At 42.8% G+C, this 21789-nt stretch overlaps 1 protein-coding gene across 1 annotated transcript in view; it reads left to right on the forward strand.

Annotated features, from left to right (window-relative positions):
- Window positions 1–21789, forward strand: part of LOC143357173 (uncharacterized) — a 605892-nt gene that overhangs the window by 505198 nt on the left and 78905 nt on the right. The window contains exon 6 of the mRNA XM_076793456.1: window positions 19533–19721. Within this exon, the coding sequence (XP_076649571.1) occupies window positions 19533–19721 (189 nt within the window). The remainder of the gene's footprint in view (window positions 1–19532; window positions 19722–21789) is intronic.

Here is a 21789-nt window from a genome sequence, read left to right on the forward strand (position 1 = left end):
TTTGATTTTTTCCTAAGTGAATTTCGCTGTATGGGGCCGAGTATTTTCAATTTGCAGTATTACCTTTTCTGTGGACTAAAGATGTCCTCTTTTCCAATAGTTCTGAATACAGCCGCTGTAATTGCTGACAATACAACTCAGCAGTAACTGTTTCTCCAGGTTTCAACGACTCAAAGTGAATTATGCCACGACAGTCCCACCAAATGCACAGCAACACCTTTCTAAGTGATAAGCTAGGTTTAGGGGTTGATATTGCGGTTTGATTTGCAGAAAGCCATTGCTTGGAACGCTTTATGTTATCATAAAGAATCCATTTTTCTCCGGTAGCGATTTTGCTAAGAAATGGATCTCTACGAAATCTGGATAGCAATGAAGTGCAAATTGAACGACAAATATTCTTGTTGGTCTCAGATAATTGATGCGGTACCCATATTCCTTGCCTATATGCCTTTCCCATTTCGTGTAAGTGCCTTTGTATAGTTGACCATGTGGATCCAAGGCTTCTCGATAATTCTTGTATACTTAATTTTGGATCAGCTTCCACTAGAGATTTTAGGGTGTCATTATCAAATTCAACTGGTCGTCTACTTCGAGGCCTGTCAGAGAGATCATAATCACCAGCAACAAACCTTCTGAACCAACGTTGACACTTGTTGACCTCCAATACATCTGCATAAACATCGCAAATTTTCTTTGTTGTTACCGTTGCATTAAATTCCGCATGAAAATGAAAAAGTATGCAGTGACGAATATCATCGTCGGAAGGTACGGACGCCGCCATTTTATTACAGGGTTGTTAAAAAAATTATACTTTTTAGAATATTTTGAACACAGGCTGCTTTACCGAAAACTGTAAAAGAATACGCGTTTCCTCTTCAACGATCGGTACAGAACTAAAGGCAAAACAAATTCTTTGGAAATAATTGATTACTTATGGGTACCCCTAATAAAAGGAATGACTCTACTCGTATCAAAACCATTTTCAATTGCAGCGCAGACATTTCAAATTGCAATGTCCGGCGTGACAGTGCTCCGCGGACTTCGAGTTGCTCTCCGCCGGAAGTTGATCGATCGGACGCGCGACGGCACGAACATGTCCGCTGAATCAGTGATCCGAAAGATTCATATTTACTTTCTCGCGAACGTAAACCGAGCGGAATCCCCGGGAGCGGGAACGAGATAACCGCGGGCAGAACAACATTGTCCGCGGCTCGGCGCCGGTCCGGTGATTCGAGCGAAAATTTTCATCGGCGCTGACAGCGAGCAATTAACGGCGATTCAATTGGGAGAGCGCGTCAATTCGACGGATCGGGTCGCGGCCCGCCGACCTTTCGTCGCGTTTTCACGCTGCGAGTACACGGGCGCACGGTTTTTTCTCTCCTTAAAACGCAAGGTTGCGACCGCGACCGGCCACGGTGCATCGCGGCGCGTTTATGAATATGTAGAGGGTGCAGCGTGGCAGTAGCAGCGACCAGCCACTGGTCAGACACCGGAAAACTCTAGATAGCAGGCGCATGAATATGCTAAGCGTATCGCGGCAACGAGGGCCAAAGTCGTTTTTTTTTCAAGCCAAACCGACCTCTGACCTGCCGCGCGTTCAGCCAAGGGACGAACTCATCCCTTACTCTAACGCGCTACGATGTCGCAGTATCAGTACCAGTTTCTACTTCACAATGTGCGTGTTTCGGTGTGGACCTTCCGTCGTACTTAGGAAAAATGAGTTTCCAGCTTTCTTTTTGGGACACCTATTAGTATTTTGGTTGAAGCGTGAATATATCGCGCACCTCTGTCTGTTTTACAGTGAGTGTAGGTTAAAGCGAATCTTGGCTATACTTGGTCAAAATTAATTTTAATATTTTGTTACGTCTTAACAAATTTTGTACTATATCGTCAATAAACATTTTTATATATTATTCAATTTCTCTTTTTACGCTTTAATACAATAAATGGTAAAAGCATAATGTAACATCAGTTTGAAAAAATCATGTCTTTGAAATCTGAAGTGTTGTTATCAATGATAAAATCATCGAGCATAAGTGGCTTCTATTTAATCACAGTTAGCTGTCTAGTGCAATGTATCGTAATGGAATCGTTCAAATTGGATCATATGTATACTTGCAACCAAACGTATTAGCGTTACGATCTAATATTGTGGGTCTCACAGACCGGTAATATTAATTGCGTTATTTCGTACTTGCGTACAGAGTTCCAAGTAATTGAAACTGAACGGTAACAAATACACTGAAAAACCTGGACTTCTCGATACTCAACCATTATTAAAATTCAAGTAGAGGTAAATTGAAAGCGGTCTGAATGCAAAGACGTTTTATAGCATTTAAAGTTTAACAGTCGAGGGAGGAATAGTCTAAACAGAAAAATATCAGGTCGCCGTACTTGCATAGCTTTGACAGCAGCATTCTCGGAGAAGCTTCCCGGTGCCGCATACTGGAAGAAAAGCAGAACAAGTCGAAGAGTATCGAGCGAGGACGAATTCGCGTGACGCCCGGCCGTTTTCGCGACCGTGTAATTATCGTTCTAACCGGCGCGGGCATATTTCTCGCGACGTTTCGCAAAGAAGTGAATAATCAAAGACCAGAACCGCCGACAACGCCAATTTTCACGATCGACGCGGCTCGAATGCTTAACGGCTCGGCAAGATTGAAGCGGGGGCCGCGAGATTCGCCACGGCGAGTGATTTTTTACAACGCCGCGAACCACGCCGCGAGCATCCCGCGCGTTCAACAAGAAAGCTAAGGACGACAGTTGATAATAATATCGGCTTGGCGTGACAGCCGGCCGTAAAAAACGCCGCGTAATTGTTGTCGTCGCGAGTAATTGCACTGTATTTCTGCGGCACGGTGCCACTTTCCCGGCGCGGACGTCCCTCTGCCTCCGCAACGCCAATCTGACGATCGATGTGCTAAAATCCGAGATAAAGCTCGAACTTTCCCGTCACTCGTAATTTTCGGTGTTCATATCGAGGAATGGGCTTCGTGACGAACAGCCGTAACGTAGGAAACCGCGGCGGCAGTCTCGGCTCGACGATAGTCTTCGGTGCACGGAAATCATAGCGTATGGGAGCGGCCGACATCGAGAATCTCGCAGACAGAGGTGCCAAATCTTTCCTGTCGTTCAAAATAATTCCATTGACCCGGCAGATCCCGTTCTGTCCGCGAGTTCAGTATTTTGGGACTCTCCTGTTGCATTTCTTAGAAAGGAAAGAAAATATCAAGAAATTTGCCGAAATATTTAAATTATAACTTCTTTTGAAATCAAGATACTGTTCGATCCGTATTTTGTATTTGGCTATGTACTTCTCGAAATCGAAATATTAACGAAAAGAGTAGCATTTTTTAATGTTGTTTTCAAACAAAATAAAATATTTAAATTCAGGTTGGACAGCTGGATTTTATTATTAAAGAATACACAACTTTGGCATTCGAACTCTAACCCTCCAGCTCTAATAGTTTCCGAGATATTCGACCAAATATGATTCCGACACCAAAATTTAAGGTCTGTTTTCACCCCTTGAATGCGAACGATGGCCGCTAAATAGAAAGTATGTTAATATATTTACAAGTGCTATGCGATTTTGAAGTTACATTAAGATCCACAGATGTCACTTCGGCACCATCCTTTGTTAGAATCTCCCATTCGTGGTCCGACGATTTTACTCTGATCAGGATTTTACGTACCTCTTATAGCGAATATCAGTTGTCATTGAAATTTAGGATTATTTCAGTCGTCATTAGACCACTTTAAAGTAATGTCGCGATGCTGTTAGAGATCTTGTATTTCGTGGATTTCGATATCGTTTTCGTTATCGTATTTTGTTGCTCCATTATTCTCACAGAAAATGTCTGGTAGATTATCGTGACGGTCGAGATGGATGCTCGGTGGCGAGATTGATCAGTATACAGCGGATTTGATGCAATTATGACAAAAATGGTGTAATGCCAATGAGTAGAAAGATTGAAAGAATTTAGAAGTACCAGTTCTCAGCTTTTTGAAGTTATTAAAAAGGGAAGGAAACTGCTTGGTCCGAGTTTCTTGCAATTGATGTAGATAATTTCGATTCTGCACAGAGATCAGCAGTCTATCGATCAGGAAGAAGTGCGGATCGTCAGGAATTCGGATGGTCTTTAATCCTCACGCGTGATTCGGGACTTTATCCCCGGGTTGGAAAACGGCAATCGTCGCGTCTTCGCCGGCGAGATTTATTGCCCCATGGCTTCAAGCAGACGCGAGCAATTTACATTCCCGGCTATAGGACGTGCGCTTGGTTCCCGGCGTTTGAAGGTGTAGCCAATCGTCGGGACGTCACCCCCGACTAGACTACTCGACGTCGAAATTACCAGGGATTACGGCAGCGGGACAGTTGGCCTGCATGAGATGCGAAAACTGATGGAAAAATTTCCGGGTTGTGACAACGGCACCCTCCGGCCAGTTTCATTGTGCCGGTTTATCGAATTATTCAGAGAAAGAAGATTAAGCGTTACGGAACGCCATGTCACACAGTGGGGTATTCGGCCTGAAAAGCTGGCAAAAATTGCATTTCAAAAAGTTTGTCTAAAACGAAAAATTTTTGTTTGCTAAGATCGTTAAATAAATGTAAAATTGTGTGGCAATGTTGTTTTTCGTATGTTTACTCATCACTTATTACACTACACGAAACTAAAGCGGTTTTGTAGTGAGTGTGTTTTTCTTAATCGTGATGAACAATTCTCGTGACGAAACACACGCTTAGGCGTGTTTCTAAAAGGATCTTTATAGTTATTTTTCGAATTACCGTAGCGGGCAAAAATCGTTTTGTATAATTTTTCTGTACTTCCGGAGTTTTGTAATGTCTACGACATATTTGAAAAACCTTTAATGCTCGAATGTTCCAGCACTGGAACTACCGAGCTTTAAACGAGACATATATATTCAAGAAGTGTAAAGAAGTATACTAAAAACGTGTCTCAAGAAAATATTTCTATAACTTCAGGAATTGTAAAAGAAAAAATCTGAAATCCGTCATTTTGACGGGCTGGTGTTAATCGGCAGTATTTTGTCGCGTGAATATCGTCCTGGATTTAGCGTCTTACGTGGCCCGAGGATCGTATTAATATCGCAAGAAATAATATCCCGCTGAACCGTGTTTGACGGAACGGAAGCTTAATATAAAAGAAGATTCGGGAACAGCGGAAGGGATCGACGTTCCTGAGTTTGACAACAATGTGTCTCCATCTCCCCGTCGCGGCAATAAAACCGGAGCTTGACTCGCGGAAACATTTATCGAGGGATGCGTTTCGTCTGCCTATCCCTCGGCGTCGTCCACGTCGACGACAACGACGACGACACGACAACGAGCCACATCCCACGATGGATACAAGAAATCTCAGGGTCATGCGACCGAGTCGTCTTGATTATTTCGCGAGAACCAACGACGAAAAATTCCGCCATGGAACGGGCGAGCGAAGCCTTAATGGACCCCCTGCGCTCGCCATTATGCTCAAAGGATGAAAGGGTCCTTCAAAGGATCCTTGGCTCCATTTTCATTTGCATTCGGAATTGGGAGAAGTCCTGGATCCACCGAATCGTTCCCGGAGCCAGACGATCAACGCAGGCGTGGCTGATACGGCCCTTTCCTAATGAGAAATTAGGTCAGCGGAATTCGACCGGAAGAAATACATCTGAAAAGCGACGACGACGATCATGGTGCTGCGGGGGAAATAAACGGTGGTCTGCAACGGAATGGTACGAGGGAACACGCGGGCGGGTAGACTTTCCGTCGGAACGAAGTGGACCGAAATTAGTTTACCTTTGAAAACCAATTTCTTTCTATTTCTTACCTTGCGCCGCGCCGTCTTCCGCTTCCTTTCCGTCGCAAGGGCCATTTTTCTGTTGCGATCCTGCCCATCCTCCGTTGCGGGGAGATTGCCGCGGAAACAAAAATAATAAAGGAGCCACGCACGATCGAAGAGCAATATCTGGTAACGTTCCGGGTAATAACGGGCCACGGTGGATTCCCGCTTCGCTGAGTACCTTCGAACACTTTCTGTTTTCTCTGTACATTCCAGACGCACACGCTCACCGCTCTGTAGATACGTTTATTTCTACAATTACGGAATTAAATGTCTCGGCTATTGACGGTCCAGGAAATTGAAACTTGAGTGCTCCGTGCGCCTCAGCCATCGAAACAAGAATAAAAATTCTGACCACCGGAGAGGGGAAAAATGGCCCCCAACATGCGTGAAAATACAATGGTTACGCTAAAGTACCCTTTTAATTACTTACTCTCATATTGAGGGATTTTTGGTTATCTATCTTGACACGATGTGACTTTTTGCTTCGACCATCTCGATAATTTGCCTCGAACAAGAAAGTCCCACTTGACATGACTATATCAAGTTTCAGTTTTATTTTAAACGATACTGCGACATAAGATTCGAGGGGGCGAATATTACGTTGAATAGTTTTCTATTGTTCAGTAGCAAACAAGCTGATACACTGACATAAAGAACATATTTTTTTTTCAAATACTCTTAATAAATACTAATAATCGTGTTTGTAAGTATGTAACTCAGAATGAGATGAAAATAGTATAGATAGTCAAACTTTGGTAACCTGTTCTTGTCCTAAAAATCCGAAATTAACGGGGAGCAAAATTAAACCAATGAAAACATTCCCTTCAACAAATCATTATTTGTGTATTTACTAAACAGGGTCTCAAAAATCTCAAGAGACACATGATTTTACATTTATTTTAACTGTAGAAACGATTAATGTTCTAGTTCTGTTTCATTTAGTTTACCAGTTAGAGTATTTTATTCCTGTCTTAGTTAGCATTATGTATTATACAAAATACTGTAACTAGCAAGTGAAATATAACTGAATGAAAATATTAATTATTTCTCAACTTTAGATTAATCTAAAATCACATGCCCCTTGGTTTCCTCGTGACCCTATTTTAATAAATACATAAATAATGATTCTCTAAAAAACGGGTTCACTGTTTGAAATTTTCCTGCTCGCTGTATGCAGCTCGAACAATGCAAGCCTTCCACGCAATCAGCATAATGTTCACATCAAAATTTCCTATGAACGGTCGTGCAAGCACAGAAATCGAAAATACAGCGTACAAACCAATGTTACAGCGACACGTGCAACGAAATTCGAGGCAGACCAGATATTTTTTGAAGTCGCGCAATCTGCTCGGAGGCGTCTACCCGCAGACACGGGGCCATAGTTCAACTTGAAAAAGGGTGCAACGGCGTCAAACAACTTCGGCATCAAACAATCTGGCGGAAAGTTGAAACTTTTCCATCCACTTCAGTCGGAACGGTTGGCCTGCCGCGCGGCGTCGCTCCGCGTCGCGTCGGTTTCGTTTATTTCACTTATTTCATCTGTTTCTTCCGTGCCAGCTACTTTATCCATCTATCCCGACTATTCTGTCCGCCTCGGCTGGTTAATCCGCATAAATCAAAACAAGTTCCAAGTTTTTCCAGATTCCTGGAAAAATCCAGGAGGCATCCCGTGGCACCGCGGGCGCGCGGGGATGGAAACGCGGGGGATTGATGACACTCATAATTCGCACCCGCCGTCAAGCTGTTCTCCTCGTGTTTGGACTGCCATAATCCCAACGGCTTAGCACCCGGAGGACAGGCGGCGGCCCTTTATCTCGCACGAATCCCGGATTATCGCCGGGTGATATTTTTTTAGACGCGTCTTGCGTCACCGCACCGTCGGCCCCCACGGAATATGGGGGGTGGGGGAGGTTAATTAAAATCGAATACGTTTGCGCGAAAGGAGACGCGAAAACTTCGGAGCCCGTCGTCGTCCTCGGCAGGATCATGCTTCTTGGATATCCCTCGTCGACTTTTCGGCGTCGCCCGGAATCTCTCCTCCCTCGATACCGCGGCAATTAAATCAAAGGCAAATTCGTTCGAAAGTTTCCAGCTTGGTATCAAAGAGCAGGATAGCTGCCAGGGTTTGCCCGGAGGGGGCGAACAGGTTGGAGCCGGTAACCGGGTGTAACTAAGTAAACCGAGCATTTCAAGTTGTTCCTTTCCGCGTAGCTAGACGCCGCGCCGGCGATATTAAGCGCATAACATGTACCCCCTACCATCACCCCGTCAGCTCACCCCCGCACCCCCGTCACTATTATACAGCCATTACTACGTCACGCCGTTGTATACAGGGTGAGTCGCCTGAAATATCCTCGTTGTCCTTAACGCGTTGAATACCGCGCGAATTTTGCGCGTCTCTCACGAGTCTCTCGCCTGTTTCCTTTATACTAGGGGGAGAATAGGGTAACGATGGTCAGTATTATTCTTACAAAATGACACGTCTTCAGCTTTTCATTTTTCTTGTATACGTCTTACAGTTCGCCACACGTGTGCTAGGTATTCACTCAACCATTGCCTGACAACCACGAAAAACAAAATTTATTTGGTTTTCGAACGTGATGGATGTAATATCTTTTGTGCCGAATATAAGAGATTAGTACCAAGTTTGAAGCCTTTTTTTACAGTTTAACTTTATTTACACATAAATGTGCTATTAATTCAGTAAACTATATTCACGTTTCATTAAAAAAAAAATCCGCAGTCTACTTATCTCAAACATCGTTTACACCAAAATTGTTTTACCACACACGCAGTTATAATGACTTCAAACGTTACAGCATCTTCCAAAACATCGTCGAACATCAGGAGGATTGAAGGTCAATGTACGTGTCCAGGGTTCTTCGGAGATCTCAAAAGATCAATCATCCGCCGCCAGAACGAACCCGTACAACTCGCACAGAATTCCCTTTTCCCGCAGGACACGATTAACGATGAAACAACTCCGATAAGCACATTCGTTAAGTGCGAATGGGGTCCGAGGGGTCAAACAAATTTCCTCGATTATACACTTTGTTGTTCGGATCAAATAAACCTGTACAATTTAACGAGCGACGTTAACGGCGACTCTGCCGCCTTAAAAACCCATAAAACCGACTTTCTTCGCGAGACCGACCCTCCGTTCACACCTCCCCCACGCTCACTTTCGATCTAACCGAAGCTCGACATTCCCGGGCGGGATTCCAGGGCCTCTTCCCAATTAAAAATCTCCTAAGCCGCGATCACGCGAGCCGAAACATCCGCATCGGTGTTTCCGGCATCGTCGGTATGTTTCTTATCTCGCGGCGGCGCGGAATTTCCAGGATTTAGTAGGAGGCTAGGACGTTTCGCGGGAACGCAACGTTTCGCCGTTCCTGGGATAACGCAATACTTCCGCAGTCGTCTCGCTGGGTAGAAGTTGTTCGACCGAAGTCCAGGGGCGGGGACAAAGGGGAGCGAAACCGGCCTCGGTTAGGGTTGTCAGTCAAGCAGCGATAGGCGGCACGATAGAAGCGTGCCACACGCTACTACACGCCTATACAGGGTGTCGGCTGAGTCGCTTAACACATGAGTGGTACCGTGTTTGCTCGGACTACGAATGTACCTATCCGCAATTTATTTTTTTAAACGTTTAACAGGTTGTTCAGTGCCGCGCGAATTTTACCCGTTTCACACCGGCTTTACACTTAACTCTTTCTTTGCATGATTTTGAAATTACATGGTCCAAACATGTATTCGAACACCAAAGGGTTCAGCCGGATTAAGGTACTCAAAAATGCCTTTCAGCCGATTTTGACCGCAAATGCCTCGTTCGATAGCTTACCAAGAAAGAACCCTTCCTACCAATTTTCAGCCCTACAGCTCGTCTGTAAGGGTAATTACAGGGAACCAAGGAAACTCCAGTTTTTACCCCATTTAATCGCATTTAAAAATTCTAACAAAAATCTGACTCATTTAGCATATCGAACCAGATATTCGACAATTTTGTTCGATTTTTTAGTTGCAAACTGTGGTTGTAGAAAATCCCGAAACAATTCGAAAAAATACAGATTTAATATTGAAGCTTAAAAGCAACCACCTTGGAAATAATTTTAATAATAAGGTCTTATCAGCAACACTATCTCCAATTTTTTCATATTTTTAGTTTAAATGCGGAATAGTTTAAAAAAAAAAATAAAAACCAATTTTTTCGACGTTTTCTCTGTGAGAACCTAAGTTATACTTGATTTTTCACAATTCTTTACTCTCATTCTTGTTCTCAAATTTGCGGCAGGTTTTTCCGAATGTTGAAATGTTTACCATTACGTGCAGAACTGAGTCAGGTGTCTTTTTGATTACACCTCGTACTTCATCGTCAAAGAGTATTACGTTCTGGGGACCGCCAGAAAATCGCATTTGTCGCGCACCCTACAGAAAGGGTGGCTCGTCACCCCTGACCCATTGCGCGACGCAAATTTCGTTCGAATCGTCCGGAGGTCGCCCGAGGCGAGGAATTCCTGGCCACTCGTCGACTACCACCCTTCGTTCAGCCCCGGGGGCCGAGTATTTAGATACATCTAGCCGTGGGATAGATAACCGTTTGTCCTTTCCGTGCGCGGTGGTAGCCGGTATATCGTAGTTTTCGGGGCGAGGAGGGCACGCATAAATTCCAACTCGACGAATCAAAGGGTTCAAGGTATCGCGCTATCAAAGGCTTTATCTCCCGGCCCGGTCGGGACCGCATAATAACCGGTTTAACGTTTGACTGTAAGTCGATCTAAGGTTCGATGTGGGTTAAGTTTCCAATTCCGTGGCTGGTAAATTTGAAACTTCCGGACGTCGCGTCGCCGCCTGCTGAATCTTTAGTCTAATTATTATTGAACTGTGACTGCGCGCTTAGACCAACTATTCTCGGGTCTGCCCGTTCCCGTCGGTTCACAGTGCTTCTCGTAACATTGCTCAACAGATTTTTATTGCGTTTCTCGATATTTTATGCGAGACTCCCAGACAGTCAGATCGATTACTTTAAATAATCTTGAAGGAACTGGGTTATCGTAGGCGAATGCCTTAGAATAATCTTCCGAATCAGGGTTTACTGACTGCGTCGTTTATTTTCGTGGATACAGAGATGTCGCGGCAGCGTCCGGGGTAGTTCTCTTAGCTCAACTCTAACTGAACTCTAACTAAACTCTCCTCGCGTCGATAGTCCGCTACCTTATATCCGAAAAACGCCTGTCGACTGATTGGTGGAAGTCCTTTCAAGCAACTTCCACCAATCAGTGAATTTAGCATAACACGCCCACGTTCCACGCCCCTCGTGCGTGAGAAGGGTGAGCGCATCGTTTTGTTAAAAATATCATTTTGGTGATGCAGCGGGGTGTCTTCCGGGCCCAGCGCTAAGTGCGGTACGTGACCGCTGGCTTACGTCAAACGGGCCCAGCTTTCCCGGTTGATAGAATGCAGGCACGCGTCGCTGGGACACTCTAAGCTGGAGACCCTTCGACTACCCAAAATTTATGGCGTCCACTTACGCTATTGAGTTCGTCGCTAGGAACTACAAGGACACATCTGTCCGCCAAGTGGCCAAAGTCGTTAAAGACGTTTTCTCAAAAATAGCGTCTTATACAAACCATGATTCTTTCTTAATGCTGATGCGCCGAAGATTTCTCTTCCGGCGCCCGGCTAGCGGCTACAATCTGTTTTAGTTTTAATATCATTTAATAGAACAGTCTATATAGTCACAACTAGACTGCAGACCTTCTTGCAAAATAAAAATTTTCTCCAACCCTTAAGTATTACACGAATTGATCTCTCTTTCAATTTTGGCAATAGTAGATATCATAAAACATACATTTTTAATGCATTTATAATTATTAACACGTGAAGCAAAAACGATTGAATTTAATATTTATTCTGATGCGCGCCTAAAAACGCAATGTCATTTGTCGAGAAGAATATTAAACATTTTAAACAAATTGCAAATAGGTACCTGGATACCTATAGTCCGCCTAGCGAGACAAGTGGAGCACCAGCGTGCGACCTTCGCCAATCACAGTGAATTCTCGATATGTGTCAACAACACAGGTCTTGCCAGCGTCATGTATCGTCCAGGAGACATACCGGAGCTATGTTATGTGTACACTCCTCGGCGTCCGAGGTCTCTCGTGCTACGTGGCCCCTCACTTATACCCTGCGGTAGTGGGGATAATTCCGTGACGTTTATCGTCCAGGCCTTGACGACATATATATTGTAATCACTGTATATTTTTGTTCTTTCTTAATTATTTAATGACGTGGGTGTTAAAAGACAACTGAAAGCACAGCTTGCACGTATCTTCTTTTTTCATAAAAATTTCTAAAGACGCCGCGCTCGAACCGTAACACGCATAAGTACTGTGTACGTATGCATATGTATGTTTACCTGGTGTAGTGCCGATTACAGCGCCGGATGAAATGTGTAATTAAAGGATCAGGCTCTCTCTCTCTCTCTCTCACTCGCCCTCCGTCTCTCTTTGACGTTCTGCAAAGTCTGCTGACTGCATGACGGCTGTGTAATCTTTGGATTAGGAGAAATCTCTTCCGCAGCCAACTGTGGTTGGTCATCGTTCTTCCGGTGACGATCATTCGTTTACTCGGATGGAATTCAATCCGACGCGCGGCGCGGCAGCCCGTTCCGGCCCGGAGCGCACCGATGCGTCGCGTCGCCAATGAAAAATCCAAAGGATTATCGAATTTGCACAAACGTGGCGTATCCCTTTTATCGCCGGGCCATCCGCCCAATCGAAAAAACTGCTGCCGGGAATTTGATTATCGCCGGGAATACCGTTACACCTCGAAAATCGATTACGTCCACGTTCCCGCCGCTAACGATGGCCCTTTTTAAACAATACCATGGCTGTCTGGATATGGTAAATAAAAATAGTGCCGGATTGTAACTACAGCTTACCGGAAATCTGATCGGTTTTACTTTGTCAGGTAAATACGTCGACGCGCGATACGCGATCGATGCACGCTAATTCTAGTTAAACTCGCATTTAAATTGTGCACCCCTGATGCTGACTTGAAAAATGTTGTTTTACACACTCGAAAATTGTTAATGTTTCCGATGCATCCGAAAGTATCGTTGCCGCCAGTTTTAAACGGGTTATTTTACGGATTAATTAAGACTAATTGTTTGACCGTTCGCACTAGACTGTCTGCTCCGAGATACCACTGAAAATTATTATTATAGCATAAGAGTAGCATAAGATGGCCGGACGTATTCTTAGCTTTAACACTAGAACTACCGAACCAGTCAAAATGACTGGTGGATGATTTCTTCTTTCACGATTACTGAAACTATGAAAACGTTTTCACGAGAAATTTTGTAACATATGTTCCGTCGTAAAAACCCTTTGCAAAGGGACAATTGCACAACCGTGAAGGTCAACTAGACTAGCTACCCGCGGCATAACGACCATGACCACCATAAAGAACCTACCATAGTTTAGAGTAGTCGACAATTCGAATGAAACTCAGCTCACGAACACATACTGAACTGCGAACCGTTGGCATACCGAAATTTATAGTTTTATAGCCGTAGCCGCTTCTAACCTTGCGTGCCTTTACTCCTACTCTTCCTAATTTTCCACTACTTTCAACACCATCCAAAACACACCCTTCAACCAATCATAGACAACTTCCCAAGACCACACCTACCTCCGAGCTTTCCTAATTTCTATGCGATTATAACTAGATCAGAACTGTTTCGAATACCGAACTACCAACAGCAGGCCAAGTCTTGCATCTAGCAAATAAAGTTACATGTTCTCCGGAGTTTGACTTTACAATCATTCCCAATTCCGGGATCGACGCGACACCACAACACATCTCTTCTTTGGAGTACATGTTACCATAAAAATCGTATGAAACCTGAGCAAATTCTTCAATCTTGATGTTATTATAAAGGGATAAGTCTAAGTCACGTTTAGGGCTCGGTAGTTCTAGTGTTAACCATTTATAAAAGATAGTCTGCGTAACGTATCGTTTCGTAAACCTCATTCAGCAGAAATTCTATGGACGAATGCATTCGCCCGAACATTATACAAAGTTCCAGGTCTATTCGTTACACTTCTCCCTTTTCCCAAGGATGCAGAAGAGATCGATACTTTCGACCAAATAAAAGAACTTCAACCCCCTGGAAGGGTGTGTACGGAGACTTATTCGACAGACTGTAGCCATTGTCAAACGGGAAGGTTAAATATTTCCATCTTTTCACTCGCAGAGATTCTCCGTCTGCAACGGCAACTGCCCCAAGGAAGTTCCTTATCAATCCCGGCATATAGAGTGACACAAGACAGAGGGCGGTTAATGCCTGAAGTCGATCAACTTCGGGACCGCCCCGGGGCATCCGTCGATGACGTTACTACCATTTTAACGAAGGGGTTGCCACGAAGGAATCACATTTTCCCTCCAGACGATGATTATTTAGATTATCCGCGATCGTCGAGTAATCTCAGCGCAAAGAGCCTAGAGAGCCCGGAGAGCTCAGAGACGAGAGGGTAGAGAAAGAGAGAGAGAGAGAGAGAGAGAGAGAGAGAGAGAGAGAGAGAGAGAGAGGGAGAGAGCCCTGCGCGTCGCCTCCCGACAGTCGCTTTGATGACATTCGTCGTCGAAGTTGAATCCCCCCGGGGCTGTTTCGCCTCTTATAGCGGAACTGTTACCGAGAGACTGCGTCGCTCGGTTCGATTAATTCTGGTTATTTGCGTCGAGCCGATCGGCTGGAAAGGATCTGTTTTTGTTTGTGTCCCGGCTGCCAGAACTTGAATATCGCATTGTTGCGGACGCTCTCTGATCGTGAGGCATCAAATGGTGTGGTTATTAATTGCGAACAGAGTATCGGGGATCGGGAAACGGTCCGCTTTAGAAACTGGAAACGCGTTGTTCTACTGTTACACCGGGGACCTCTATCAATTTCATTATTAGTCGTTGTCCGCCCATTACACTCGACGCTCGGTGCTCGCTCTTTGTACCCGTCCGTCGATGCTTAATCATTTAGCTATCGCTAAGGATGCACAACTGATTTGTTACGAATATCACAGTGGATATTATGTTCGAGCTCGAGCAGATTATGATAATAGACTTGATTGTTAGGTTTCGAAAGCAATCTCCTCCCAGGAAGTGCAATAGTAAATGCTACGCGTACGTTGCCGTATACACGAGCTACAAGAGGTTGAAAGCGTTGAAAGTCGCAGTTTTTCACGAATTTTGGTCAGTTTCTGCTTAAAATCCACAGATTGCAGTCAGTTTGCGATCAGTTTGCGGTCAGTTTGCAGTCAATTTACAGTCAGTTTGCGTGATTTTTTACACGAAATCTTTTTTACACGTCATTTAGTAAACCAATGCTTCTAATTGCTCACACTAAATCAGGTCGCTGGTTCAATTGTAAAAAACATTATTCGTTTTTAATGGGCGTGCGAATACTTTTTACACTGACTGTATATGTGCGATCAGCTAATCGCGCCGATATTTTATTATTTCTGTATATACTTAAAAAATAAGACTTTTCCTTCCAATTTTGTATGTTGATAGATTGTATTTTGCAATTGAAGTATATATACACCACTAAAAAGCAGTACTTCATTGCGTGCAAATTTCGAAATCCTTAAATAAATCAGGCGTGCTACTTTTTTGTCACGAAGTGTAATACTGGTATGCAGATTATACCGGTATACGTTACACGATGTAATACCGGTATCGTAATTATTTCGATGTAAAGTCCCTTGGTTTCAAGATGGGTTTACCGATTTTTTTGATCGAACGCCGAGTGCCCGGAGGATCGTAAATTGCCGGATAATGGCCGGTGGCGCCATAAAACATTTCTGCACTTTAACGTCCGTCCGGAAAACGACAGCGGAGGTTGTGTATGAGGCACTGCCCGGCTCATTCCCATTTGGACGTTGAGAAATTAACGGCGGGCTTCCGGCTCGGGGCCCGTTTCCGGTGTCACCCGGGCCTCTGTTCAAAGCGAGAAACTGCCGCGTCGAATCAACGCCTCCGGCCGCCAAACGGAATCGCCCTGCGATAAAATAGCGAGTAACAATGGTAACGACATCTTTATTGCATGCAAAGTGGAAGGAAGAAGCGACCGAGAAAACCGTGTAATTGATGGACCGAGCTGGTGGCTTCAATACTCTGCAAAACCTCGTAATTGGTCTCCGCCGAATAAAGTCGCTGAAACACACAGGTCTGCCATAGTCGGTGTCAATTAGTTTAGAAAATTCGTTTTGGAAACAGATTACGATAGATTTTCCAGAATAATAATATATAGGACAATGAGACAGTTGTTGAGTGATCTTACTGTGGTCCTCAATTGAGCTACTCGTATATGTCTAAAATAGCTTAATTATCTCAGTTTTCGTGCTGAAGCATTTACGTTAATAGGATTCTGAGACTTGCAATTATTGAAATTACGAAGCTGCTTCCATCGCAGGGTATTAATATTAAATCCACCATCACCGGTCGTTAAAACACCAGCACCAAGTGTTGGAAGAGTGCAAGAAATTTTTAAAATATACAATTACATTCAACAATATACGTATATTCCTTTATAATAATACCACTTTAGATTATATTATATATTAGATTTATTTAGATTTCTTACGATTTTTATGGTAGTATGCAATTAAACCAAAAAGACTATACAAGAATTTATCAAGGAAACAGTCTCATAGTCTCAACGATTGTGAAACACCAAACCTAAAATCGGTCATTTCGACGGGCACAGTTCAAGTACTAAAGCATCAACGGCTCCGAATGTTTTAAAGGGCTCGCGCTTATCGAGGAACCATCACAAAATCTCCAAGTATTTTATTCGAGTCAAGAAAAGTCCGGCATTCTCAACTGGTCCAGCTGGTCACGACCAAGAAGACGAGAACAACTGGGAAATGCATTGTGGGGGTTCGAGGACGCGATTCATAGGGCCGTTCGAGCGGAACAGATATCCAGCCCTGAAGTCGGCCTCGTACCGAGACGCACGAACGTTCAATGGAACAAGAAAGAGAGAAATCAAGAAAAAAGGAAAAATCTAGACGTTGTACGCGAGAGGGACGGCACAGAGAGAAAAAGGGAGAGGGGGAAGGCAATCGATATGCAGAGTTTTCCCAATAAGACGGGGAAGGAGCTATTTCATTTCTCGATCGCCTAGTGCTCGGTCTTTCGACGAACCGCATCGCGTACGGGGTGTACTTGTCCTTGAGAAGAAAGGTATATCTAGATGACGTTGTAGATCGGAGGGCTGGAGGGGCGTCCCTTTTTCGCAAGCCCCGGACAAGACCGTATGCAAAAGATAGAACGTGCGCCGCAATCTGAACGAAATCTCGAAACGCAATTTCCTGGACAGCCGGCCGAACGGACGTCGCGTCGCGTCGCGTCGCGACATTTCGCCTCGCTCTGCCTCGTCTCGACGGCACACCATCGACAGGGAACATCGATCCCCGTGCAACGAATGCAGTTTTAAATCGCCATCGGAACGGCCAAGTGTTTTTCCTCGGACGACAAACGGCGTGTCTTATGATTCCCGCGAGAAGAACAGGCCGGGGATCAACGCAAACTGTTTTAAAGGATCGGGGATCCTAGGAAAAAAGGGTCTGTTTCAGAAACTCCTGAACGATTCTTTCTGCGGGTACCATAGACCGTGGAAGATTTTTGTGTATTTATTGCACTTGCAAATAGGTACAATATTCTTTGTATGTATAATAGGAACTTATACATCTGTCGACAATGATAGCATCTTGATTTTATTTTTATTATCAGGCATCTTTTGGATGGCAAAAGAAATTTGTATCCTCCTCGAATTTCTATAATAGATCCGGTGGACATTATAACGATTAGCATTAACTTGTTTAGAACTTACTGGGAATAAGAGGAGCGTATATGGCAGTGAGAAGTCGGTAGCATTTTTATTTTATTTTTATCAGAAGGAAGCATCGAACTGGACAAAGAAATTTTTCTAATCTTAACCAAATAACCTATGATTAATATCAGATTTATCTAAATATAATACAAGATTATGATATAAGGTTGACCTAAAGCAGTAATATTTTAATATATTGCAAACACATTGCTCAATAGTTGATTGTATAGTCAATTTTATCAGAAATTCCAGATGCTTAACGCTTCTGTTTCCTCAGAAGCAAATTTCTTTTGAACTCCGCCTTTTCATTTCGATTCGAGTTTGACCTAATTGCTCAGACACTCTGCTCAGTTGCTTCTAATTCGTGACGTTCGAATGATCGAATGAGTCGTCGAAAATCTATTCTATTTCGAGCAGACGAGGTGGATTTAACTCGCGCATTATTTAGATAGCTTGACGAAGTTTTACGTGCAGATTGATAGACTAGTTCGAGGTAATGCGAACCGTCGATGGAAACGTTCTCGAAGATGTCAAACGTGATCATTTATTGGAGAAGACAGCTGAATATTTGCCAACGAATAAATTTTTCTGCAGATTGCATGGAAGGGGCATCGCAGGAGTTCATCGAACCAAACGGGCTAACGTGGGTCGCCGTAATTTTAGACCCGACGTCCAGTTTCTGTCTGAAACTGTCCATCAGATAATTTTAATGGAGCTATTGTCTGAATAAAGGAAGATTTCATTCGTTACATGACATTAAGCTGCTCCATCGAAATTGCCGGACGTTTGAGAATACTAGTTTATTATTCTTGCTTGTATAGAATCGACCCTTATCAAGACCCTGTTAATCCTCCTACATTAAAGGAACTCACTATCATCGGTCAGGAGAGTCTACATGAAAACTGCGTTCCGAATACTCGACACACAGAACCAGAGGATTTCGACAATTTAGGCTTGATAGTCAAGATTAATCAGATCTTAAGAATAGTTACTTAAATAAATAAATAAATAAATAGACCAATCACAGACATAACATCGTAAGGAAGTTTTCGTTTGTTTGATGGATTTATTTCGTTGTTCTGTCTCATGTACATTTTCTTGCGAATAAATATAGGCACATCATTTCTTTCAAAATTATACCAATTTTAAGTAATCGATTTATGGGGTTAATTGAACAGGTAGATTAGAATCGATATGATCAGACAAGTAGAATAGAATCGATATGATCAGACAAGTAGAATAGAATCGATATGATCAGACAAGTAGAAGAAAGTCGATATGATCAAACAAGTAGTATAGAGTCAATATGATGAAACAAGTAGAACAGGACCGATTTTTAATCAGACAAATAGAGCAGATACATACGATCTATGGTCAGACAAGTAGAACAAGCACAGTTTTAAATATATTCGAGTAGAATAAATACGGCCTTTAGTTGACCAAGTAGAATAATTACAACCATTGATCAGACAAAAGGAATGGCACTGATGTATGATCAGGGTAGTAAGGAACATCCGCTATACCTTCGATATAAATGGATATTTCTCTCTAAAAAAAAATTACTAAATATACCTCAAATTTTACTCTTTCGTATCTTAATCCTTATAAATAAATATACGATTTTGTTCTTTTTTTCTAAAAATGGAAAAGGTACCACTTATTCAAGTACTTACAAGTGTATATGACCCATTAAGCAATTATTGGAAGAGCTTGCGATAAGAAACCGACGTGTACATTAATCGTAATATTGATCAGTCTGATACTGAGAAGAACGTTCAATTTTCAACTTTCAGGTGAAGGTGATGCTGAAAGTGTCTCCAGGGGATGGGGGAAGTTTTTTCAACGCCGACAAGAGGAAGAAACAGGTGACCCTGGTCGATCCAACAGCCGGACAATCCTCTTCAGCTGAAGATCGCAGGCCGACGGTGGCAGCGCCGAAAATGTTCGCGTTCGACGCGATATTTACCGAAGAAGACTCTCAGGTAAGCGTACGAAGTTTCCTCGACTTCCGCCTACCTAGCACGAGGCGTCCGTCCCTCTGGCAATCGACGAACGCCAATTTTAATCGCGTCCGTCAATTCCATCGACTTCCCCGGGAAATTCAGTGAAACGTCGGCTCTTTTCTTTCTCGTCCGCGGAGAATCGTTTCTCCACGGCCGCGGCCCTTCGATACCTTTCAGAATCCTCGAGGAGCACGGAAAAGCCGGCGCTAGGTGGATAAATAGAAAAAGGAGAGGAATTCTGGAGAAGTTAAGGGAACGAGACGGGGGTTCGCAGGGAGATAGAAAGTCAGGACGTTGGAAACGTCTACGTGCTCCGTCGTCGACTTACGTTCATCCTAGAGACGCAGAAGACGTCCCTGCCGGGCGCATAACTAAACTAATTTCCCGACCTCTAAACTCCCTCTACTCCACAGGAAAATCCAACCTACCCACTCCCCACCGTTCTTCGGGCGAATGTTGCTTCTTGCCCATGACTTCTCCTCGGCCCGAGGAAATCGAATCAAACGTTGATGATCGTGATTATTTTTCAATTTACGCGCTCGATCCCACGTTCGGCCAGAACACTTAATAGTTCGATCATTCCCTTCTGGAACTTGTCCCATGATTATTGGAGAACTTGCATATTCAAGAAAAACTTTTCGCTCTGAATCGTGCTTTCTGATCGTGGAATTTAGTTTTGAAGAAGTTAGCCACTTAAGTATGACGCGATTGTCGACGAACTTTGTGCAAATTTTTGTAGGCTGATTCTAAGAAATTGTAGTCTCGTTTATCTCATTTGCAGCTTTAGTGCATTACAAATGAAATGATACGATAATCGATTCTGGCAAACTTCTTGTAATTTTTCGAAGATTTTTATTTACTGGATTTAGTTAGTTTAGGTTGCGTTTGTATTTCTATTGGTCATTGCAACAACAGAATGGCTGTGGAATTGATTTGAGCTATGAATTCAATTGGAGCATTAGATTTTGGAAAAACCAGCTTGTTTTTGTACTTTTAAATTTCGTGCATCAAGTTAATGATTTTTAAGAAGATCGTAATTATCATCATTATGGGATTTCTCGTGTCATTAAGTGCTTTCTTCAAAGCACGTGATATTATGTGAGATTTTCTTTTATCTTGGTACTTTGTGATATTTGGCCGCTGTAAATACGCAATGTTTTACAAATTAATTATAAGGTTTCAGTTTTTACAAGATAAAAACATAATTCAAATTTCAATGGGTGGGAATAATCAATCCAGTATTTTATCAATGACATTCCTAATAGGTATGTCAAATTTAATCCGGATTGTTCAATCAATTGTTCAATAATGTGCACATAAATAGAAGATTCACATATTTTATTTCACCATTACTAAAATCATAAAGATGTTGCTGCTAAAAATTGTTAAATCAATTTATTTCTACAAACACAAACAAAACACGGTTTTATTGTCGAATCATTACGATTAATGTTCAGGGGCGAATACAGTTGAACGCTTTATGGTAGGTGTGAATAATATATGTAACAATAAAAATCTAATTTGAACAAACGTATCTACAATAATTTCATGTAACAGTCCATATACGATATGATTCATTGTGAAAATCAGTTAAGACTTAATAAATAAAGACTGTAGACACTTTAATGCAAAGAATAGATCTAATACACATACAGGGACACCCGAAATTATGTCAGAAACAATGCATGTTCGAAAAAAATGTTTTATACAAAAGTTGTAAGATATTAAAGATCCTATCGAACAGTCATAACTCTTCGACCTTGAGTGGAGGGGTCAAGGTCACGTCAAAGTCAACATGGTTTTTTAAAGTGAAATACCCCATTTCTTATTATGCATTGTTCAAGGTGACAGCGAAACGTTTCCGAAACACTACTTGTATCTCTTTTTTCGATGAAAATTATCCCAGTTATGAGCTTTGAGCGATAACGTTAATCTTGACATGACTTTGATCCGTCTACTCAAGGTCAAACGATTATAACCATTCAATAGAATCATTAATATCTAAAACTTTTGTCTAAAACTTCATTTCCCAAAATGTATTGTTCCT

Source organism: Halictus rubicundus, chromosome 9, assembly GCF_050948215.1.
Source record: "Halictus rubicundus isolate RS-2024b chromosome 9, iyHalRubi1_principal, whole genome shotgun sequence".
Taxonomy (NCBI): Eukaryota; Metazoa; Arthropoda; class Insecta; order Hymenoptera; family Halictidae; genus Halictus; species Halictus rubicundus.